Source organism: Esox lucius, chromosome 19, assembly GCF_011004845.1.
Source record: "Esox lucius isolate fEsoLuc1 chromosome 19, fEsoLuc1.pri, whole genome shotgun sequence".
In the NCBI taxonomy this organism is placed as follows: Eukaryota; Metazoa; Chordata; class Actinopteri; order Esociformes; family Esocidae; genus Esox; species Esox lucius.
The window spans coordinates 28,305,736-28,330,860 of record NC_047587.1 but is presented as its reverse complement, the minus strand read 5'-3'; the positions used below and the strand labels follow the sequence as shown (position 1 = coordinate 28,330,860).

The window sequence follows — 25,125 nt, the reverse complement described above, 5'->3', positions numbered from 1 at the left end:
CTCTATCTGCAGCAGTAGTGGGAGGGTCTGGTGCAAGTTTGGCCAAAACGCCAGCAAGCTCTCACAAATTAATATTAGAATCCTGCATTTATCCACAGTCAAATTGGTAAATTAGAGATAAATGTTGTTTTGACAGGAACATTTTACGTGATGTTTTAAGTGGAGAGAATTATCACTCCGTGAAGGAGAGCATTCTAAACCACTGGTGCAACAGCTGGGTTCACACACACACCAGTTTATTCATTTTATAGTAACATATGGAAACCCGTATGTAACATATAAGAAACCCATTTACACCTCGGACCCAGGCCTATTCACCTGCCTTGCTGTTCACTTATTGGAGGGTCTGTGTGTTTAAATAAAGACTTTTGAAAGCCATCCAGACCCCTGGCAGTTTATTTCAATACACGTGTCTGAGTGGAAAAATACAAGTTTTAAAATGTCAACCAATCAATTTGTCAAAAAAGAAAAACATTGACCCTGCGTTGATCCTTAGTTTACAATTTGGATGTAAGACTCAATGTATCTTTCTCTAACTCCCTCACCCAAAATTGTATGAAACTCAATCTTAAAACACACTTCTAAACCGTGTGTTTTTTATCCTGAATGATTGGCTGATAGCTTTGGTATACATTAGATACTGTATACCGGGTGTATGTCATCACGTCACTCTTTACTGCTCTAACTGTGTCGGTTACCACTTCATAATATCAATAAGGCATCTCAGGGTTTGTGGTGTACTGCCAGTAAACCACGGATAAGCGCTGGGCCCAAAACCAGCCCTTTGCTGTGGTATACTTGCCATATCCCACACCCTCTTGTGCTCATTGGATACACCCTTTAAGGGTGATGGTTAGTGCAGTCATCCACCAATAAGTCCTAATCAAGCCCCTGATTGAAGTAGTACAGTATGAGACAGTCCGCTCTACTACAACACAGATGTATGTGGTATTTCCCGAGAAACATTAGAGGGAATTACCATGGAGCTTTTGATTTGGGACATCATTCCACACCTCCGTCCATCTGTCCCTAAACAGAGTATTAGATATTGGGGCGCAGAGAGTGAACGGGTCGATGGCGGAGCTCGATGTTATGTTTCTTTGTTGCCTCTGTGTTCATTCTCCCATGACCAGAAGCATGCCGTATTTTCCCCCATGATATAAAAAGCTTTAGTGTCGGGTGCCTAAAGTTGATATATTCTCTGGTTCTTTTCCGAGCGTCTGTTGTTCTGCCTCTTGCTTAGCGTAGGTGCTTGGTTAAAAATCTCACGCAAAGGCACTATGTTTCAGGCCCTTTCTAATAATGTCTAACCTTGAGTGTGTGCTCAGCATTCCGACGTCTGGGGGGTAGAAACATGTTTTCATTGTATGAAAACACTTGTAGGAAAGAGAAGCTATATTTAGTTTTTGGAAAATATGAGTATATTTTCTGAGGAAAAGAAGCTTACACACTGTGTGTGCGTGCGCGCATGAGAGCTTGAGTGCGCCGGGGCGTGTGTGAGAGAATTGTGCTGAGCTGCTTTTCAATTGTTTTCATTCTCCTCCTGACTCATTCCTAAGCGGCACTCTAAAGTGTCCACTATCAAACACCTTCTAATTCACCTCAGTATCTAAGCTTCACCTCTCAAATTCCCGTTCTGTTCATTCGCACAGTACAGAGTTGAGAGGTTAATGCCAATTTTGTGTTGTGTGCTTGATCCTATGTCTGTGCTCTGGTCAGGACTCACAGACACTCTGCAGGCGGTTCCCGTGGTGGTTCCCCGGGGGGGACCCTGACTAACGGAGAACCGACCGAGGAGCAAAGTCCCGGGGCTTCCGGCCGCCACCGCTCGGCCAAGAACTCCCACAGCAGCCCTGGGAGTGCAGGTACTACAACCTTGGAGAAATTGAAACCGATTTTCCTGTCACTCTCCATTCCCTTGATACTAGAATTGGAACGGTTTCCAAAAAATCAGCATCCAACTTCCATAGTGTAGACATGAAGCGTTATAATCACTGTGACATGGAGCTTTTTCCCTCTGGGGGTCTGTCAACACCGTGTCCCTGCCCTACCCAACAGGTAAAGTGGAGCTGACTGCCAACGGGCTGGAGAATGGCCGCAGCAGTCTGGCTCGTCACACACCCCCTCCCTCGTCCCCGTCGCTCCGGTCCCCAGCCCCCGGCGGCAGCCCCTCTACTGGGCTAGACAGTACCGTCCTCCCCCCTCCTCTCGAGGCGCCTCCTGCCAGCGCCAACACAGACCCGGCCAACACAACCTCTGCTACAGAGCCCGTTCCGGAGTCACTGCCAAATGGGTGAGGCTCTCTGTGCAGATGGTTAGGGTTAAGGTTAACCCTCAACTGTACCTGTGCCTTGGCCTGATTGTGTCCCTCCCACACTCTCTGTCTCTCTCTTTCTCTGTGCAGCTGGGAACAGCGAGTGCTCCCCCATGGCAGGGTGTACTATGTAGACCACAACACGAAGACCACCACTTGGGAGAGACCTCTTCCACCCGGGTTAGTCAGCCTACATGCTTTAACCTCTCTCTATCGCGCTACTAACCATCAGAGGAGTGGTGACAGAGCCAACCCAGTGCATGATGGGAATCTCTCTGTGGAGGGACATTCCCATGTGAACATTCTATGCATGTGACTCCTGTAGCTCAGACTGCTGCCTACACACGGATGTCCCTGGGGGGGGGGTGAGCACCATGGGGGTGTGAACCTCGGTCAGGGGGTGTGAACCTCGCTCAGAGGGTGGCCGAGTAGGCTTTTAGCCTTGTTACATTCCTAGGGGTCTAACTCTGGACGGTCAAGGAAACTGAGGTGTCTGTTTTCTCTGCTACCTACAACTGCAGTAAGCTGCCTATAAAAGTATAAACAGGTTGGCAACGAGAACACACTTTGTTTCATTCCCCCCTGGGTTTGCCCTGACAAAAACGGATTAGACCTCATTTAACGTTGTACACACAAAATAAATGTAAATTTTCTAATAATGCGTATCTTTGAACAATACTTGGCTCTACGGTATCATGGGTCCTTTTCATACTCTGTATGTCTATGGAAAATCACACTGCCTTCAGTAGTCAGGGATTGGGAAATACATTATGTATTCGGACGAAAGAAAAGAGGTTTACCTAGATGACAAGTTGAGCTGCCCTCCAAATTGAAGCACTGCCCTGAAGAATCAGGCGCAGACAGGTAGGCCGTATGATTCTGCCGGTTCTGGACTATACGGTGGTGACACAATGTCCCCAAATAGTGTCTGGTTAACATGATTGTCTAAAACTCAGATCATGAAAGAATGAATCAGTTTATGGCAGCTTGATGACGGGAGACGTGAGCAGTTGTGTGGGCCTGGGTCTTTGTGTTTGTGTATGTCATGAAAGGAAACTTCAGGGTGGTTTCGGGAGAATCTTTGGCTTTTGATCTCATGTCCCAAATGAAATAACAATGTGGCTCCTTTTGGGTGATTTCTGATCATTAATTGCAACCTACAGTGTATTCGGATAAATAAAAAAATGGCAGCCGTTAGTGGACCAAGCCCTACATGATTTAGGAGAGGCTGCCCTATAGATCATGGTTTGTTCCTATTGATGCTGAACATTATGCAGAAAATATCACATTAGGATTGTGTTTTTAGAACAGTTCAATTTCTTAAGATGCTTCCTGAAAAGTGCATGACCCTGTGGTGGCAGGAATGACCTTCTAAGTGGTTTAATGGAGCATTCTTTCCTAATGGTTTTATACTGTTCAATCAAACTTCAAACTAAAATAATATTTCACTATTTCGGCATTTGTTATCCTTTCCAAATTGTACCCCATCTACTATTTTTTTTTAATCGTTTTTCTTTATCACAGCAATTATTCTTCTCTTTATTGAAAGTAATTTTTTTTGTGGTTCTTACTTTTACCAGAAGTTACGTTCGATTTAGAGGGTGTTTTTGGCACCAGGGCTGCCTCTTAGGGAAGAGTCAGGGCACACAAGTACATTTGCACAGAAAAATACATGTGCGCACCTGATGTCAGCAAATTAGCAGTTCTCGACTGTTAGCAGCTGTTAGTGTTTAAAAAAATATACAGCACTGTTATCTTTTCTAGATGCTTAATGTCTTTAACTATTTGAGTTTACACTAAAATGTTTTCCTGTCTTGAAAAAGAGTTCTTCCCCCCAAAAAAATGATTTTGTATTTTTAGGAGTGGCAGCCACAACTCAGTGGTGGTGACCCGCTGCTGCAAAATTAATGCAGTGTTTGGTTTGCCTGCGTTAGTCTTCTTATCTGTGGCTCTGAAAGATTGATTGGCTGATTGGTTAAGTCTCTCTTGTGACGCGGTCGGGTTTCTCACTTACCAGAGCCGAGACTTTTTGCCTTTTTATTCAAATATATATTTTTTTAATATATTTTTGCTTATTCTATGTGAGAAGCCTGTTTGAGGAAAAACGTCACTCCCTCCCCATTTCACTTTTTCCACTGGAGGGAACTGGCCGGGGAACAAAAGTCCTTTGTTACGTGTATGCAGCGTTACACTGGTGCCAATCTGAGGCTCAATTAGCAGTGTGCCTCGAGGAGTCTGGGCTGGCTCTGATTGCAGCTGTAGGGTTTTGTGCTTAGTGCTTGGGCTGCGTATCTGGACTGAGTTAGCATTGCCCTGCGGCCCACCCGATCATCATGGTGCTGCTGTGATGAAAGGCGTGGTGTGGGTCTGCATTAATAGGCCTTGAGCTATGTCCTACTCTAGCAGCGTAGCGTTTAACTGCTCTCAGGTTCCTCCTCTAAGGACAGACTGTAAAGGAGCCGAAGTAACTCCTCTGTAGGATAGCGAAGACATGTAAGAATTTATATTCTGTTGTAGCCTGTATTTTATAATAAATGAAAAGTATTCCGTTTAGTGTAATTTAATGGCTATAGGACAATATCATGCCATGAAAAATTGGATAACAAGTGCTACATTAATACATGGTATGCTGAAACAAAAACAGAAATCATATGATGGCATGAGTTTCATGTTGGGAAATATGTTGCATATTCACATTTTGTAGACCCACCTCTTGCTTTAGTTTTTACTCTTTTGATATGTACCGGCTTTGCACTGATTGATTTTGCCCATTTGTTTTTGACGGCTTTTATCCTGGTTGTTCAGGTTGGTTCACGCATATTAATCACAATTTTCAAATAGTGACTAAGATTCTCAATGGGGTTGAAATCAGGACTTGGAGTGTAGGACATTCACCTTTTTGTTGTTGAGCCACTCCTTTTGCCTTGTGCTTGGGGAAAAACACAAGTGCATTTCCTCCCAAGCTTCTGTTTTTTAGTGGGCTGAAGCAAGTTTTCTTGCAGTATTTCTCTGTATTTTGCCCCAATCTTCCTTCAGTTTTAACAAGATGCCCAGTCCCCACTGATAAGCCTCCCAAGGCATGATGCTACCACCACTAAGTATGTCACGTGAACCAATACTTTAATTACAGTTAATTACAAAATAGATTAATTAACGGAAATTTTCAAACTTCAATTTTATCACACATTTCTAAAAACATGTTTTCTGATGCACTGTATGTTTATGTATATATTTTGGAAACAAGTTGACAATTATGTTATTATGGATTCCGGTTGGTCTGTGAATTTATCGTGGAGAAAAGTTTTCCATTTGAGGGTCAAATGTTCTTTATCAAATAAAGCAATTTCCCCATGTGGTTCAGTCCAGTCCTGATGCATTTTACAGCTTGTTTCTAGCTGGGATCATTGCATATTTATGTTCAGTATAAAAATTGTGAATTGGAAGAACAAAAACATAGTTTACAAAACCCTGGGATACAGCCATAGAAGTGCTTAGTAGCGGGCCAAATGGGACCAGAAGCACAGTAAACGGGGACAACTGTTTTGTTACAGTCCTAAAAGCTTATTTTTGAGGAATCTCTGAGCTTTCAATTCTGACCTATTTCAAGTGTGTAGGTGTGTAAAAAGCTTAGTGTTCTGAACTCAGACCTATTTCAAGTTAGTGTGTGTGCGTGCGTGCGTGTGTGTGTATGTATCTGTATATGTTTGTGTATCTGTGTGGAAGTCTTTGCTGTTTTCTCTTCCAAATTCTGTCCTGGTTGAGTCAGAGATAAGAATAGCAGCCTCTACAAATAAAAAATCACTGCTGCTCTGCGCCGAGAATGTGCTCATGTGTTGTGTGTCTGTCGGCCAATGTGTATCTTAAAGCTGTGTCCTTATCCAGGCTTCTATGTGATAATAAACTGTACCGGTCAAAGGTTTGCACACACTTACTCATTCTTGGGTATTTATTTAGTTTTATGGTTTTCCACATTGTACAACCCCATTTCCATTAAAATTGGGCCACTGAGTAAAATGTAAAGAACCACAGAATGCAATGATATGCAAATCATTTAACTCCCATATTCAATAGAAAATAGTATAAAGATAATGTTGAAATTGATAAATGTTGTTTCTTGATAAATATGTGCCTAATTTGATGCCAGCAACACATTACAAATTAGTTGGGACAGAGGCAACAAAAGACTGGAAAAGTTGTGCAATGCTAAAAACAAAACCCGGTTGAAAATCTCACAAATTGTTACATAATTGGCAACAGGTCTGTAACATGATTGGGTCTTAAGAGAGCATCCCAGAGGGGATGGGTCTGTCAGAAGTAAAGATGGGGAGGGGTTCACCACTCTTTGAAAGACTGCACAGGCAAACAGTGCAACAATTTAAGAACGTTTCTGAATATAAAATCGCCAAAAAAATTGGGTCTCATCATCTACAGTACATAATATCATTAAAAGATTTTGAGAATCTGGAGAAATCTCTGTTTGAAAGGGCCAAGGCCAAAAAACAATATTGGATTACTGTGCTCTTCAGGCCCTCAGACTGCACTGCATTAAAAACAGACACAATAGTGTAGTGGACATCACAGCATGGGCTCAGGAACACTTCCGAAAACCGTTGTCTGTGAACACGTCGCATCCTCCGGTCTAAAGAGGAGAGGGACCGTCCAACTTTTTATCAGCACACTGTTCAAAAGCCAGCATCTGTTATGGTATGGGGGTGCATTAGTGCACATGGTATGGGTGACTTGCACATCTGTGAAGGCACCATTAATGCTGAATAATATATACAAGTTTTGGCGCAACATATGCTGCCATACAGACAATGTATTTTTCAGGGAAGTCCTTGCTTATTTCATCAAGACAATGCCAAACCACATTCTGCGCGTATTGCAACAGCATGGCGCCACAGGAAAACAAATCCATTTGCCAAACTGGCCTGCCTGCAGTCCAGATCTGTCACCCATTGAAAATATTTGGCGCATTATGAAACAAAAAATACGCCGAAGGAGACCTCGAACTGGTGAGCAGCTGAAATCCTATATCAAGAAAAATGGGATACATTTCACTTTCACAACTATAGCAGTTGGTCTCCTCAGTTCCCAAACACTTACATAGTACTGTTAAAAGAAGAGGTGATGAAACACAGTTGTAAACATGCGTGTCCCAACTTTTTTTGAAACGTGTTGCTGGCATCAAATTCAAAATGGGCATGTATTTTTCCAGGAACATTTGATATGTTGTCTTTGTACACTTTTCAATTAAATAGGGATAAATAAATGGCACATCATTCTGTTTTTATTGCCATTTTATGCACCTTTTTTTGGAAACTGATTTGTAGAACAATAATGAAGACATTAAAACTATGAAATAATTATAATAGTCGCTTAGAGAGAATGCAAAAGATGTGCAAAGCTGTTAATAAAGCTGTGTTTTTGGTTACTATATGAATCCATATGTGCTTTTCATAGTTTTTCATAGTTTATTCTCTGCTTCTCCTTCTGTCCAGTTGGGAGAAGCGTGTGGACCAGCGAGGCAGGTTCTACTATGTGGACCACAACACCAGAACCACCACCTGGCAAAGGCCCACGGCGGAGTCTGTCCGGAACTATGAGCAGTGGCAGTCCCAACGCAGCCAGCTCCAGGGTGCCATGCACCAGTTCAGCCAGAGGTTCCTTTACCAGGTAACTCACATTCACTACTTCCTCTGCCCTCTGAATGCTTTGGCTTCTGGGTGAAACCCAAAGGTACTGAAGGGTGCATGTTGAGATTAATAAAGCATTCAGAATTTGAAATGGGTGTTCCATGGTACAGCAAATGACTAAAATGACTCTCATTGGACTCTATTTTTAAAACCTTTCCCTGCTGCCCCCCACCTACAGACTGCTTGACTGGCTCGGTTCTGAGCCCCTATCAAAATACCCCCCTACAATGGGTGACAATGGGTTCCTGAGAACAAGGAGGCAGGCCTGCTGCTGAAAGCCAGGTTCTGTTTTGGTATGCCTCCTCTACTGATAGGTTGTTATTTTTAGGTCTGTGTGAAAGTGGTGACGTACTCCACCCCTCAGGCCGGGGGGGTCCGGCTGGCCTCCTGGGACTCTTGACATCATCCACTCATGTCCAGATAGAGCAGGTTTAGTCTTTCCTGTTCCTTTAGCTTGGCTTCCCGTTTGGTTCCATGCATGTGAGGCTTTGTTGAATTCTGTCAAATGTTCCCAAGTCTGAAGAACGCTGGTGTCACAGTGTGTGTCTGCGTACGTACTTGTCTGTGCCTTTGTGGGCAATTATAACGTCAAGGTCTGTTTGAAAGTAGTCTGGCCCCGGACCCCGCTTCATGCATGTTCTAGGGCAGAAATATCACACTTAACTCCAACATTGCAGCTGTGTTAGCACACTCCCACTCTCTCACACACACATGACGCAGCACACAAAACACACCGAGATGAAATCCATTATACGTAACATACGTAATGTCCATAATGACACAGTGGGGTTTTGTGTGAGGGTGCCTGGGCACATTTTGCCAGTAATTGCAGCTCGTTAGAGACTCCCGAGAGAGCAGTCTCAGAGTCATTAACTGCTGTTTCCGGCTCCTTCTCCTGGTTCCCTCGTATTCTACCTCCTCCTGCCTTTTCGTCCAGTCTGTTCCAACTCAGAGAGGAGTAATGCAGAAACACCACTGGAGCTGTACCATTGTCTCCGTATGTGACTGCCATTCTAAGTGTTTGCATTTGACTCTTTTGATTTTGGGTTAAATGTTTTCTATAATTTTGGCCAATGAATCTGTGGAAGAATGTTTTAGAAGTTGTAACAAATACACTATCATAGTATTTATTGACACAGTAGCCACAGAACTTCACCAAATACGTTTTCGAGCCCCCACCTCTGCCCTATGACAACATGTTAAAAAAAAAAAAAACATTTTAGAAAATTTGCTTGGAAACTGCTAAATGTTCTCTCTGTTGCCAAGGGCTGGACATTTAAAAGGTTTCTTCCTAGGTTCAATGACTTAGTTTTGTTCAGCAATGCAGTGTTGAAATTATAGTGAAACTCTGTGTATGCTCTTGTCATCTCACCCAGGTTTGCTTGTGATTATAAAGGTGTCTCTGATGAATAGGCTTTTACAGAAGGGGTCCTTAAGAAGTTTAGGAACCATTGCCTTGGGTCTTCCACAGCCAGTATTTACATTTTACATAGAGAAAAAAAGAAAATCTTTAGGGGTTAGTCTTTAGTAGTAGAGTTGACAAGCCACTGACCAATTTAACAACAGTTACTCCAAACATGTAGTTGCCTAGCAAATGTATGTAGGTTTATTAGTATTGCCTGGTGAAAATCTTAATAAATGGTATTCCATTGCCTCATACCTTAATAGTTTTAATTGTTTTAGTGTTTTACTTTTATTTGTGGCCAAATCATGAATTGGAGAACAAAAATAAAGTTAAAAACCTTAAGCATAACCTCTCATGCTATTTAAAAGATTCCATGGAGCATAACAACGTTTTGGAAGAAAATTGTTTCACCTGTGTTGTAAGTAATTATACACAATCTATAAATATTTTCAGCTACTTAATTTCGAAAATCCCCCATTAATCATAGGCATTCTATCAGGCACAAATCTGGTGCCAAAAATAGATATTTATTCCTAATTAATTGAAGTGGTATAGAAAATAATTAGAAATAGAAAATATTATTTAAAGGAAAGATTTACCCCAAAATTGCCTTTTGGTGTATTGTGCTGATAAAGTCCTAGAATGTTTTGCTGCTCTAGATGTAATGATGACATAAATCAGCAGACCAGATGGTCCAGCTGATCTTTTCAGTCCTGATTGATTTGGTATTTTAGACCAATTAGTGATGACCTCTTATTATTTGGAGTGCTGTTTAATGCCGAATAACATACTATTTTTAGTTTGTATTCATTCTTACCTGTTTTTCAAAATGTTTTTGTTATCCTAAATTAAAAGGTTCCCTTCTAATATACTATAGAAACATCTGATTGATCCAGCAAGTTTGTAGTCTCAAACCTGACATGATTGCGAACATGCTTTTGACTTTACAATAATTTAATTTGTCCAAATTCTGTACCAGTCAAACGTTGGGACACACTTACCCATGGGTTAGTTGCACTGTCCAAATCAATGTGGTATGTAAAGATCGAACTTTGTTAAACCATCTGGCTTATTGGGGTACTTTAATCACACAACACCAAGCATGTTAACAACACTGTCATTGTTTTGTCACTTTGGGTGAACTTCCCTTTTATTGTTTTCCTATGCTAGCGCTAACATCAGGGCTGCTAACTTAGAGAGACTTTCTGCAACTCATATGCAAGCGTTTGCAGCCCAGGCCCATGTGACTACTCCCTCTCACAGTGCCAGTCATTCAGATGTTTCTGGCAAGGTGTCCAGACACTTTCTGGCCTTTTTGGAGTCATTTTCTCCACTTGAAGCAGGACGGGAGTCTGTTGCTAATTTAACACTTTTATCAATAACAATATAAAACCCAAATGACCCACTTAACACTTAATCACTTCATTTTGTATTTTAGTAAGTCTTCCACTTCATTGTACCACTTTTAAACACCCCCGCTGCCTTTTTTCTGGTTTTCCCTGTTTTTTCCTCTCTAGCTCTCTCTCACTCCCTCTTGGAACTGGTGAGGAACTGAATGGTCAGGGCATAGGAGATGATGTCATGTCTTTATTTCATTATTTCTTTACCTTTTTTAGTCACAGAAACACAGAAGGGTGGGTCTCATACATAGATTGGCTGTTGATCAAGTGACACACACACATTCCCCTCGAACTGCTCTTCACCATCGTATTCCTTCAGATATTCTGAACGTTTTCATGATGATTTCACAGAAATCAACAAGGTATGATTATTCTGGGGGAAATGCTGGGTAAAGTTGTGTGTTCAGGGACTACTCTGTGGACAGTTTTGTACAGTTACCGAGTGAAATGGCAGACGTTGAGGTTAGGAGAACGAACAAATGAATAAATACGTTAGGTTTTTGCTAAACGTTTTCATCTACTGTTACAACTTTCATACTCGCTCATGAAACCAACCGTGTGGGTACCAACTTCTCACAAACATCTTAACGAGTTAAATTTTCACTTGGGCAAATGTGCGCACCCACACACACGCGCGCACTCACACACACACATTCAGATTCAAACAAGCTCATACACATTGAATTTGTATTTGCTATATACAAGTTTACTGTGAAGTGGTGCATGCACATACTGTGTGTGTGTGTGTGTGTGTGTGTGTGTGTGTGTGTGTGCACACAGGCTGAGTAAACCACCCTGTGTCCAGGCAGGGTGAATAAAGGTGCTTTTGTCAGGAGGGGGTGGGCAGTCTGGAACAGCCATGAATGTTCCCTCAGTTCGCTCAGACATCGCGCCTCCCTGCTTACTTTCACAGCACATCTAGAAGAGGAGGACCTCTGCGGATGGGTGGGGTAGGGAGGGGTGCAGTGGGGGGGGCAAGGAAAGTGGGTGGGTCTTGAGACCAGCCTGTGAGCTCATTGGAACAGCGTGTTGTTTCTCTCCTCCTGAGCGTGTAGTTTTTGGAAGACATACGAGCTACGTCCAAGGCACTGTGTCAGTCTCCTGTTCCAGCTGCATCGGAGAGGTCACCTCAGCCCTGAGCGGTCCTCGGAAAGGCCTGAGCGGTCCTCGGAAAGGCCTGAGCGCAACGCTTCACTCTGCCTGCCGCTGCTCCAGCACACTCCCAGGTTTTCAACTGTGGGAAAACAGTTAGAGCGGAGTTGAGAAAAGTTTTTGCGTTTTTTTCCTCTGCGTTTTGTTTTTCTGCATTCTTCTCACGCCGGTGTGAGAGCAAAACTGAGTGTGAGAGCTGATTCAAGGCCTGCGTGGACACAAGCCTTCCCCACCCGGGCCCCTACCACGAAGACACCCTGAAAAAGGCCGTAGGGAAGGAAAGTGTCCTAACTGGAAACGTATTCTCTCTCTCCCTCAGTCGTCGGGCGTTCCTGCTGTGGAAAATGACCCTCTTGGTGTGCTCCCTCCAGGATGGGGTAAGAGTTCTCCACATACACACCTCACCTCACCTCTCACCACAGAAACACTAGTCATTGTCCCCTAGGGGCCTGTGTGGCCCCTGGACCTAAGACCAGGGACGTGGGTGTTGCTACTGGCTCCAGCGGTGTCTTGGAGTGTCACTGGCTACATCCACACCTGCACTGGTTCATACGAGAGCGGCTCAAGATACTTGTAGAAACATGAGTATTTCAAGGGCACCAGACACTTTATTTTTTTGTGTTGAAGAGGGAGTGTTGTTTGGGTGTCTCTCTCACACACACACACACACACACACACACACACAGACTTAGCTGTGGGCTCATGTTTGTTCAGCATTTTGTACACACTGTTTTATACCCTCAGGCTGAAAATCCCCCCGATCTTCCATTTAACTACATCTCACCTTTTGCTGAAATGTACACTGTTATTTCTCTTGTTTTTTCCCTACTAACATTAATAGCTGTATATGTTTTAAATAATCAAGCGCGCTTCTCACATACATGAATATATCCAGTCTATAAATGCTTGCATTCTACCAAAAATATTCTCTGCGTACACAAAAACTCTTTTCACATACTGTGACTTACTTAGGCACCAATGCAGCATTATATTTTCTGACCATAATTCGTTTTCAACATGTTGCAACACCACAAGCGAAACGCCTCAATTATACACTGGACTTGAATCTTGATGGATTTTCTTTCATGTATTTCTGTTAGAGATCTGTGGTTCTTCCCTGTGTCTTTGGGGAGTAACAGAGGGGTTGGATAGAAATCAACTTCACGGGAGAAAGAAGGGAAAGAAAGCCTTGACCAAGCGCGGGAACAGTCAAATAAAGGGGAGGCTGGATGAATACAGAGGCCAGGGTGAGGGGGGGAGAGCAGCAGGATAGCTGGAGTTGCAGTGTGAGCGCTACTGTTCCTGCGCCCTCCACACACGTCTGCTAATGAGAACAAGATGTCAGGGAGGGAGAGCGGGTGGGGGCGGGGCACCCGCTCTGGTCAAGAAGCCGGCGGGTCAGGACTAAAGCAACACACACAGGTGCACCCACTCAAACGTTTCGGCGCACGGACGCCAGCGCGCGTCCCCCCCCCCCCGGGGCGAAAGGAGTTGACGTGGTGGTCATGTCATCATCCTTCATGCCGCCGCTGCGTCACTTTCGCCCGAAATAGAACGGAGTCAGCGGATTGTTACTCTGCCGTTCTCACGCTCCCGCTCTGCCTCGGCGTTTGACTCTTTAACATTCCCCCTGAGCCCCTCTGCCCCAATCTGTATCCAACGCCGTCTCCCCCCGCAGGCTGGTCCGACAGGCCGAGGTGAATTTGTTGTCGGAGGTATTTTGGGAACAAGCTGGAGTGAAATGTCACACAGGCGCTTGAGTTTTCAATCAGCTTTGTGAGATTCAACAGCAGGCCCCTTTCCCTCTATTCTCTGGTCTTGTCGGGAACTGTTCAAGGCCTTGCCCCGGACGGTTTCCCCTATCTCCTGAAAAACAAGCTCCTTAATGATTTAAAAGGATTAACTCTTGATCTTTCCCGCCATTAACTGTGGTCTTCTCGGTCCCTGTAGAGAAACGCCAGGACAATGGCAGGGTGTATTTTGTCAACCACAACACACGGACCACACAGTGGGAGGACCCAAGAACCCAAGGGTAAGCCTCCATCTGTCTATGGTCCAATCGGAGAGGTGTGTGCGCACGCAAGAGTGTGTGTGCTTGTTTGTTGGGTATGGGTGTTTGTGTGTGTTTAATGTTTGGACACACAAGTGTCTCAGAGAAAAGCTGCCACATATTGCTACCATATCTTCACTGATATTACACTGTGTGATAGGAAACGGTAGCCACACACATGTTTTAGCTAATCATTATGAGTCATAGGCCAAATGCACAGATAATACAGGCCTAATGCACAGATAATACAGGCCTAATGCACAGATAATACAGGCCTAATGCACAGATAATACAGGCCTAATGCACAGATAATACAGGCCTAATGTACAGGTCATATAGGCCTAATGTACAGAACTGACATTTAGAATAACTGGTCAATAGGATAGTGTCACTTCCTTAGTAGGCCTTGTTTTCTAACCAAGGCTGTTTTCTGAGCTGTGTGGGTTAGGCTTAGATTGGTCCTCGATATCGGTGCTCCGCTGTGGATGGCATCGACATCACCATGTCTGGCCAACAAAACTACAGCAATGGTGAAACCCAATCATCCAATCGTGTTATGAGTTTGAGGTCATTTTACTTTCCCACATTCATCGTTTTAAACTTGTCAGTTAGCTCATTCACTCCCTCATTCACCTTCCAAGCCAAGTTGCCTCATAGCTTCCCTCATATTTCCATGCTCATGTTGCTTAACACTCCTAGGGTCTCAGAAGCATCCCCAGTGAGGTCAGAGGTTCAGGGTGGCGGTCGGGGGGTTGGGGGGCCGGGGCCGGGGGGGGACAGGTGTGCCCTGTTTGGAGAGCCTCCAGTGTAGGCTGTGCTCACTGCCCTCTCCCTCTTACAGGATGATCCAGGAGCCCCCTCTGCCCCCGGGCTGGGAAATGAAGTACACCGCCGAGGGAGTCCGATATTTTGTGGATCACAACTCTCGCACCACCAGCTTTAAAGACCCTCGTCCCGGGTTTGAGTCAGGGTAAATATTATTCTGCAGAGCCGCTTTTCAGGGGTGCAGTCACAGCTCCTGGTAGAATCGACTGACAGATAGCTTTGTACCACTCCGTCCTGTCAGGGAGCATGTGTTCAGGGATTCTCTTGTCATAGTCTGCTTTTTTTTTTTTTTTTAAGTTTTGATTTCTTACCTTTTTCATTTTTTCTCCCCTCTTTCTTTAAACTGGACAGAACGCACAGCGACCATCCCTAGGAAGTAGATGGTTAGTGTAGATACAAGAAAAATGTACACACACAGACATACGCAAGCACACGCTGTTACAAGCAAATGTGACTTAAAGCACGGCCCTGTTTAGAACTCTTCGAAAAGAGACAGAGTCAGGAAAACGAGCAGATGTGGGCCAACAACTGTAATCCGAAGCAGCCTGCTCGGCTGTCTGACTGTCTGTGTGAACGGGTGGATGTGTGCGTATGAGAGAGAACACGTGTTCATGCTGATGTTGTAACATATGAAGGTCTTTGGTGTTATATTTTTAGACGGCTGGTCACAAAGGGTTCTTAAACTGTCCGAAATGTTTCTCATTTGATACTGCTGCCTGCAGCCCATATCTGTAACCCAAGTGTTGCCTCTGCGGTCTATAACGTTTGACCAAAACCAAGATGTGCCTGGCAGCGTTCAAGAAAGCAAATAAGCAAGCATTAGAGGCCTCTTTCTCAGATTTCCTCGCTCCATCTCAAGCCTTCTTGGTTTCTCTGCTGACTAGGCACATATTTAATATGTCTGTATTCAAGTGGTGTAGCTTGTACTAACACAGCTGCACACCGAGGCTTACCTCCGTCTCCGGGCTAAACCCAGTTCTTTCACTTGCGCTGCCCGTCAGAACTGACCACATCCTCTGAGTACTGCCCAAAGTCTTCACTACGCAGCTCGACAGCAGGGTCCATTTCCCTGTCTCTAAAGCGTTCTGGAAAGGGGACAGCCGTGACGACCCAGCCTTGCCTGGCGCCTCTGCACTTATCTTTCCCTGACATGTAAAACCTTGCTTTAATATGCCCTTTATTTGCTAGCCGAGCCAAAATAAAGCCCCTCCATGTGTTTATCTGTAGGTCGAGGACGGGTGGTTCCCCCGGGGCCTACGATCGCAGCTTCAGGTGGAAATACCACCAGTTCCGCTTCCTGTGCCATGTAAGTGCTGAGTCGTCTCGCATGATCCGCGTTATCTGGGTCGAGCCAGGTCTCACATCTCTTCGTCTGATGTCCGGCGTTAACCAATGGAATATCTGCACCTCTTCTCTCCGCAGTCCAACGCCTTACCAAGTCACGTGAAAATCTCGGTGTCCAGACAGACTCTGTTCGAGGACTCATTTCAGCAGGTGAGGATGCTGTGTGTTCACCGCTCTGTGGGGAAGCATGCAGTTGTTTTCTTAGACTGGCCAATGTCGGGATACAGGCCGCTGACGTCTGTCCTGTCTTCTTCCCACAGATCATGAACGTGAAACCCTACGACCTTCGCCGGCGCCTCTACATCATCATGAGAGGGGAGGAAGGTCTTGATTATGGAGGCATCGCCAGGTAAGATGAGCGTCCTCCGCCCGTGTGCCTGGCCAGCCGTCATCCGCCCGCGGCTGCCCTGTGGTCCTCACCTAAATGTTCGCCATCCTCAACCCCCATTCCCGTCCCTGTCCCCCCTGACCGTCATCTGTTGTCTGTGTGTGTTTTGGTGTCCGGCCCCTGGCCGGCGTGTGTTTCTGTGTTTTCGGGGGACTTTTGAGTGTTGGTGCCGCTGGTGTTATCCTGGGCTTTGTTCCTTCGTCCTCCTCCACGTGGTCTGTGTGTGTCTCTGTCTCCGGTGTCGCGCCAGTGGTTTTACCCTATGGTAGGTTACGTCATGCTGTTCTACCACAGGGTAGAACCACGGACGGGATGTTTGGAGGTGTCTGCACAGCCTCGGTACCATCCCTGGAATTGGCCGGCCGCAGGGTCTGTGGTCAGGGCTTGGTGGTGGCCGGGGCTTCATTCTCTACACGCATTTCATGTTCCCCACATTATGCTGTGTGTCGTCATGGTGTCTTCCGGTGTCACCTGGTGCCCCCGACGTGTGTTTGTGTGTGTCCACATGCTAAGTACGTACAGGTAATGATCTGAACTACTCAGAGACGCCTCGGTCGGGCCACGGCTCACTGTGACACTTCCTCTAACATGTTTTATCTGAAACCATTTTGGCGTTGGGTATGTTGTTGACATACATCTCACAACTTTGGTGTTAAATAGAATAGTAATTGCCCGAATAAAAATATCACAGTATCTGATCATTTTTAGCCCCCATTTTTGTTGAAACTGTCCTACTGTGAATTACCTGCATTTCAGCTGTCTTGTGTTAATATCATTGTGCTCCGATCCGTTAGTTCCGTTTGTGCAGGTGTGTGTAGAAAACCCCATTTCTTCATGTCTTTACAAATCAAACTGTTAAAACCACCATGTAACTTTATGTGCTTTGAAAGTCAAAGATTTCTGTCATGTTCGCTGCTGTTTTCAAATGTTGTGTTGTTGGTTAAGTATGAGGAGATTTGTCAAATTCTGTCTGTTGCCCTAATGCATAACCGTAACGGCCGTACTCCCTGTTCATTTCCGTATGAGGGTAATCAGTGGTGTGCCTCTCTGCTAGGTATCGGTGTGTAATGCCGTGTCTCTCTCCAATGCAGAGAGTGGTTCTTCCTGCTGTCTCATGAGGTGCTGAACCCAATGTACTGTCTGTTTGAGTATGCTGGGAAGAACAACTACTGTCTGCAGATCAACCCCGCCTCCTCCATCAATCCTGACCACCTGACATACTTCCGCTTCATAGGCCGATTCATCGCCATGGTGAGAGATACTTCAGTGGATTTTGGTTCTTGCAGATTTGTGACAGCCGAGGTCAACCAAGACGATAGTTACGTGTGAAATGAAAACGTCTGATAGAAATGTGTGGCATGTAAGTGGCGGCCGCTCTTTGTCTGTCTCTGTGTTCGTGTTGTTTCATCTGGAAGTGGTTTTAAAGCCATTTGTCCCTAAACCAAGTGAATACGTCTCTTATATTAAGAACCCTCCCTTCCCCCACCTTCATCTGGCCAAACTGGGCTCTCTCTGGGACAGCGTCCAGAAGCTACAGGGCCTAAAACCAACCGCCCCCCTTCTTTATAGCATGATCTCACTGCCACGCCCAGCAAACCCGTCATGAATGGTCGATACTTCATATAATGCTCTATATTTAGTCTGCTAACCGACTTCACACCCCCCCCTCCCATATATGCTGGTCTTAAATCCAGGTCTGTGGTGCTTCTGCCCTTCCCCTCCCGTCTGTCGGGTGTCCTGTTGCTCAGTGGACGCTGCTGGTCCTGCCTGAACAGACCATGAGTCACAAGGGGAGGGTGTCTGTGTTTGTCTTGGACTGACACACACTGGGGCTCTGTGCTGTTAAATTAAACAGTCTGGGTCTTCTCCTCTGTGTCTGTGTGTGTGATCTTTTTTACCGCTAGCCGGCTATGTGTGTATTATCTATGGGTATCGGCGGCAATGGGGCTTGGAGTGACTTTTGGTTTGGTACTTACTGCAGCCTCTCTTCCTCTAGGCCCTGTACCACGGCAAGTTCATTGATACTGGCTTCACGCTGCCCTTCTACAAGCGTATGCTCAACAAGAAACCCACTCTGAAAGACTTGGAGTCCATTGACCCTGAGTTTTACAACTCCATCATGTGGGTCAAGTAAGTACACACGGCGCCTTTTAGTGTGTGTGTGGCTGTGTGTGAGCGTGGACGGCCCTGGTGGCCAACTGTGTGAAGGAGAACAGCGACGCTGGTTGTTTAACAGGCGGCTTGAAGCTCCCGTGTGTGTAATGTGGCGGTTCTGTGTACAGGGATAACAGTCTGGAGGAGTGTGGAGTGGAGCTGTACTTTGCTCAGGATATGGAGATCCTGGGGAAGGTCTCCACCCACCAGCTGAAGGATGACGGTGAGAACGAGCTGGTGACCGCTGACAACAAGGAGGAGTACATCAGGTCAGTGGTCGCTTCTATCTCTGGTATCATCGCGGTACGCTACGATATATATTGCGATTCTCCCATTGGGACGAGAGAACCATGAGAAAACCGGGATCGGTATTAATGGGAAGAAATGTGCTGAAAACAAATAGTATTTTTATTTTTTTTAATAAGTACGAGCTATGAAGGGCAGGCAACCCGCGGAGTTTCGAAATGTGGTCCAAGCAATACGATATGTGGTGGAACATAACGCCAGGATGTGTGACCGGTCCGGTGCACCTACCGTGTATCAACAGCACTTCTAGCTTGACACTCAACATGATGAATGAATATCCTCCCTTGTTGCTTACAAGTGCTGTGTTTCCCCACCGTGTCGTCCCTGTCTACTCAGTCTGCTGACGGACTGGCGCTTTACGCGGGGGGTGGAGGAGCAGACCAAGGCCTTCCTGGATGGCTTCAACGAGGTCGTTCCTCTGGAGTGGCTACGCTACTTTGACGAGAAGGAGTTGGAGGTGAGTTCCAGGTGTGGCAGGACCACCAGGAAGTGTGCTATGGTTATGGACTTCCCTTAAAGACCTGAACATTCCCCTTTTGTGACTGTGGGTAACTGGTCTCATTCCTGCCTGCAGCTGATGCTCTGTGGGATGCAGGAGATCGACCTAAGTGACTGGCAGAAGAACACCATTTATCGTCACTACACCAAGAACAGCAAGCAGATACACTGGTTCTGGCAGGTATGGTGGCCTCTCACAGCATTGTGTTTGTGTGTGTGTGTGTCTAAATCCCTTCGTGCAGCCTTAAAAATTTGTCCGACCTGTTTATTTTGTAGGTTGTAAAGGAGATGGACAATGAGAAGCGGATCCGTCTGCTCCAGTTTGTCACAGGAACATGTCGTCTGCCAGTCGGAGGCTTTGCTGAACTTATAGGTACAGTTCAGATGCCATATAAGGACATTGTCTGATGATGTGTCTGTATATGTTTGTGTCTTCTGGAGGGGTTGAAATAATGCCACATTTTGGTTGGAACTTAATGAATGAAATAATGTTAGTACTGTAACAAACGTTGTAATTTGACAGACATTTGAAGTATTTCCTTGTCTCTAACATATGCTAATTCCCTTCAGGGAGCAATGGACCACAGAAATTCTGTATAGACAAGGTGGGGAAGGAGACTTGGCTTCCAAGAAGCCACACCTGGTAAGAATGACATTTTCCTGAATTCCGTTGTCATTGTTGCTTTATTGAATAGCGTTCCTATTACAACATCCATCACTTTGGTATCTATGTACAGGATGTGCACAAATCTGTCCCTCCCTCTCTCCTTTCTCCATCCCTCCATAACTGTCACTTACTCAGCTTCAATCGTCTGGACCTGCCGCCATACAGGAGTCTGGAACAGCTGAGAGAGAAACTTATGTTTGCCATCGAGGAGACTGAAGGATTTGGGCAGGAATAAGGGAAGAAAGTGAGGGTTGTTGGATAGAGAATGAAGAGTCATTCAGATGTTTGTTTTTTTTGTTTCGTTTTGTTAATCACCAGGAAATGAACTCTCCGATCATCTGCGCATCTAGCCTCCACTCCCAGATCATCTGTGTTTGGGAAACCGTAGAGAACATCAGGGTGGGGGGTGGGGGGGTTGTTCATGTACAAGCTGACCTGAGGGGCTGGTCCAGACTGGTTTATGTTCTAATATTTGACCATTAACCCCCCCTCGTGCCCCAAGACCCCTCTCACTAGTTCTAGAGACACACCAAAAACATAAAACAGGAAGTCTTCAGATAATTATATCAACTGCAAATTGCAATGACAGCACAGCTACAGCAAATATATCATATCTAAGAGGAACGAACATTTTAATATTGAGTGAGAGTGTGTGTGAATGGAAGAGAGAGAGAGAGAGGTTATATATTTAGGGGCCTGTGTTAAAAAGGATAGATTGGTGATTTTATTTCTTTTTTGTTCATTGTGAAATTCTGCTTTACCTGTACATAGCTAAAATAAATGACTCAAATCTTGAAGTGGGTTGATTGTGATAGTTTTTCAGATCCTTGGGTGGAAATGTTATACTTGATTCTGATTTTATTTAGATTTTTTTGCTAGATCAATTATTTTGTCATGTTCATTAAAATGATTACCATGATTGATAAAGATGACAAAAAAGACCATTAATTAAGGTGTACGGTTTATGTGCTTAAAGGCACATCATGTTCCCCACGAAAAACCCTCCGTGTTACAGTCCAAGTAATGTTGTGAATGATGGATTTCTATCAGCCCAATTTTGCCAGATTGGACTGGGGAGTCTACAGTGTGGCTGGTTTCGGATTTGAGGCAACAGTTTTAAACGTGCCTGTTACAGGACCACCGCCTGGTCGATGGGAATTGAATATCATATCTTGAGTCTTGGCTGCATCTGTTTAATGTGTACCAAATGCTTTAATGTGTGTCCTTGAATCATATGCCAGACTACACCCATGTGAACCTTTAGTGGTCAATAAGTTGTTTTAAGAACTAGTCTGGAAAATATTGCATAGAGGCGTGTGTCCATAGATGCCATATATCACATTTTGTGCGAAGTAACCACAAAATTATGCTTTTCACAAAATTGTAAATGGTGAGAAAAAAAGATGTATTTTGAACCTTGTGTTGCTTGGCTACCAAAACTCTTTGCTCCAGCCAAAACACACCCACTGGTATTGGGTAACCTAGTTCGGCTGACACCAGCTCTCAAAGTCTGCTGTGTAATTACATGGCATGAATCATATTCTGCATTCATTCAGGATTGTCCACAATCATGGTAGCATCCACATTAAAGTGTCTAGTAACATCCTATTTTTAAAATAAAAGTGGTTCCAAAATGGCAGTATTAATTTCTCTTGTGCATGAAATCTTAAGAACAATAAATAAAACAGCCCAGTCAGTCACAAGTTTCAGGTGTTTATTGCATATTTGGAATAGAGTACCAAATGTTAAATTTTGTTAGATTTTTATCATTAAGAACAGTACACATGCCACTGATGGATACTAATAATTTTTGTATTTAAAAGAATACTCTTAAGCGTAATCAATTTTTTTAGCATTTATTGTATTTTTCCCATTATTTTTGGAGTTGCCTGTATTTTAAACACATCAACCATTTCGTGATCAACCTGCAGTTGATTCACATTCAGTTTTACCCCTGATATTTACTACTGGATCTCAAAATATCTGTTAAACTGTAGATACAGGGGGGTGGACAAAATAACGGAAACACCTGTTAATATATTCATATCATGGACCAAATAAGGAGTAGGACCGCCGGTTGCCTTCAGAACAGCTATACTCTGAATGCTGTCATACACCTGAACTGTGTTTAGTGGGATGTTGCACCATTCTTCAAGAAAGAAAGACTCTAGTTCTTTGAAGGATGAAGGCAAACCTCTGAACTCCAGAATGTCCCATAAATGTCAATGATGTTTGGATCTAGTGATTGGGGAGGCCATGAAAGGCATTTTGATTTCATCCTGGTGTTCATAAAACCACTTGCAATTCTTTAGATGTGTGTATGGGGACATTGTCATCCTGGAAAACTAGAACATCATGAGGGAACTGTGTTTGTACCATAGGGTGCATCTGGTCCTGTAAAATGGCCTCATATTCCTTGGCTGTTACACCACCAAGTAGAGCAATCATCAGACCCAATTACTCCCACTAGATGGCTGACCTTTCCACTACAGATCCCCCACCATGTTTAACAGTTGACAGCAGACATTGTGGGCATCCTTTGGCTTTCTCCAAACGTAAACCCATCCGGATGTAGGAAAGGGTGAAAAATGACTCATCAGACCATAATACTTTTTTTCCATTGCTCAGGGGTCCAGGTTTTCTTCTCGTTACACAAAGTTATACGTCTTGTGTATTGGCTTTGGATACAAGCAGTTCCCGAATGGCAGCCCTGCCATAAATTCCATCTTTGTGAAGCTCATGATTTTTTGTTTTTGTTGAGATTGGGTCACAGAGGTGCTGATTCAATTCTGTGGTAATTTTCAAAGCTATGCTTTTGGGGCATTGAGCAACTATCCTGTCAAGTTTACATCTATCCCTGTAGGTCAGCTTCGACTTGCAACCACTGTTCCTCTTTACCGATGCAGTTTGTCCATGTTAGGCATACACGGATCAGCCATAACATAATGACCACTGACAGGTGAAGTGAATAACACTGATAATCTTGTTATCATGGCACCTGTCAGTGGGTGGGATATATTAGGCAGCAAGTGACATTCTGTCCTTGTGGGGTGTTCCCGGTCTGCAGTGGTCAGTACCTATCAAAAGTGGTGCAAGGAAGGAAAGCGGTGAACCGGTGACAAGGTCATGGGTGGCCAAGGCTCATTGATGCACATGGGGAGCGAAGGCTGTCCCGTGTGGTCCAATTCAACAGAAGACCTACTGTAGATTGTAAATTGCTGGTACTGATAGAAAGGTGTCAGAACCCACAGTGCATCGCAGGTTATTGTGTATGGGGCTGTGAAGCCGCAGACCCGTCAGGGTGCCCATGATGACCCCTGTACCACTGCCGAAAGCGCCTACAATGGGCACGTGAGCATCACAACTGGACCAAGGAGCAATGGAAGAAGGTGGCCTGGTCTGATTATTCATGTTTTCTTTTACATCACGTGGATGGCCGGGTGCGGGTGCGTGTGCGTCGCTTACCTGAAGAACACCTGGTATCAGGATGCACTATGGGATGGAGGCAAGTCAGAGGAGGCTGTGTGGTGCTTTGGCCAATGTTCTGCTGGGAAACCTTGGGTCCTGCCATTCTTGTGGATGTTACTTTGACACGTACCACTTACCTGAGCATTGTTGCAGACCATGTGCACCCTTTTATGGCAATGGTATTCCCTGATGGCATTTGGTCTCTTTCAGCAAGATAATATGCCCTGCCAAAAAGCAAAAATAGTTCAGGTTTTAGGAACACAACAACGAGTTCAAGGTGTTGACTCTGCCTCCAAATTCCCCAGATCTCAATCCAATCGAGCACTTGTGGGATGTGCTGGACAAACAAGTCCGATCCACGGAGGCCCAAACTCGCAACCTACAGGACTTAAAGGATCTGCTGCTAACATCTTGGTGCCAGATACCACAGCATACCTTCAGAGGTCTAGTGGAGTCCATGCCCTGACGACCAGGGCTGTTTTGGTGGCAAAAGGGGGACCTACACAATATTAGGCAGGTGGTCATAATGTTATGGCTGGTTGTTGTATGTTGTCATGATATTTTGGACTGTTCGCCTTGACACATTTAATCATCAAATGCACCTGCATTTCGAGCACCCAATATTTGATTTCTTTGAAACACTTTTCTGTCTGATGTTGCATTGAACAGACTCAAATGTTAAAGTAATAATACAGACCTCGGTCATAACCGACACACAAACTATAATCAACGAAGTGTTACCTCTGCAACTGCTACTCCAGTAAACTAACATTAAATCATGGGAACAGCTTGACAGACATATGCCATTGTGTGTAAAATGAAGTACACCCCACATAAAGTTGCTTCTTTATGTATTTGGACATGTGGATATAGGAGGTAAAATCCAACCACATTTAAGCCAGTTTAAGAATCAAATTACCAATTACTTTGAAACCATTTATGCAATTAAAATAAACAGAAATGCAAGTTCCCCATTTGAAAAATGTTGTACACACATACCTTTACAAAAATGGCTAAAATTAGAATCAGGTGCACCAAAACATTAGAAAGTAACCTGAGAGGATCCAGCTTTCCATAAAGATTAGACACTTGGTCTGGTTTGGTCTTTATCATATGCATGTGTGGTAACACATCATGCCAAGATCAAAAGACTTAACTGAGGCCCTAAGTAGAAAGATGATTGATGCCTGTGAGTTTGGGAGGGGTTACAAAGACATTTCAAAGCAATTCAAAGTTCATCATTCCATTGTCTGATGGATCATCTACAAATAGAGGAAATTCCAGACCACTGGCAATCTACATAGAACAGATTGTCCCACCAAATTCAGGCCAAGAACTGACCAAAAGATGTTCATAGAAGTCTCTAAGAAACCATGGCTAACATCAAAGGATCTAAATGCCTCTTTTGCCACAATAAATGTCGAAGTGCATGAGTCAACTGTCAGAAAGACACTGCAC

General features: G+C 44.5%; 1 protein-coding gene across 5 annotated transcripts in view; it reads left to right on the top strand.

The window, feature by feature from the left end:
* wwp2 (WW domain containing E3 ubiquitin protein ligase 2) overlaps positions 1-21,614 on the top strand; it is a 29,577-nt gene extending 7,963 nt beyond the window's left edge. For 4 of the 5 annotated variants that reach the window (XM_010884077.4, XM_010884078.4, XM_010884079.4 and 1 more), the window contains 18 exons: positions 1,720-1,865; positions 2,059-2,293; positions 2,405-2,494; positions 7,816-7,990; positions 12,287-12,344; positions 13,918-13,999; positions 14,859-14,987; positions 16,070-16,148; positions 16,265-16,336; positions 16,447-16,535; positions 17,666-17,825; positions 18,571-18,704; positions 18,857-18,997; positions 19,371-19,491; positions 19,609-19,713; positions 19,809-19,905; positions 20,103-20,175; positions 20,335-21,614. In XM_010884077.4, coding sequence (XP_010882379.1) covers positions 1,720-1,865; positions 2,059-2,293; positions 2,405-2,494; positions 7,816-7,990; positions 12,287-12,344; positions 13,918-13,999; positions 14,859-14,987; positions 16,070-16,148; positions 16,265-16,336; positions 16,447-16,535; positions 17,666-17,825; positions 18,571-18,704; positions 18,857-18,997; positions 19,371-19,491; positions 19,609-19,713; positions 19,809-19,905; positions 20,103-20,175; positions 20,335-20,434 — 2,086 coding nt within the window. In that variant the 3' untranslated portion in view covers positions 20,435-21,614. The remainder of the gene's footprint in view (positions 1-1,719; positions 1,866-2,058; positions 2,294-2,404; positions 2,495-7,815; positions 7,991-12,286; positions 12,345-13,917; positions 14,000-14,858; positions 14,988-16,069; positions 16,149-16,264; positions 16,337-16,446; positions 16,536-17,665; positions 17,826-18,570; positions 18,705-18,856; positions 18,998-19,370; positions 19,492-19,608; positions 19,714-19,808; positions 19,906-20,102; positions 20,176-20,334) is intronic. The other variant, XM_010884080.4, reaches the window with a different exon arrangement.
* Positions 21,615-25,125: the final 3,511 nt, after the last annotated feature.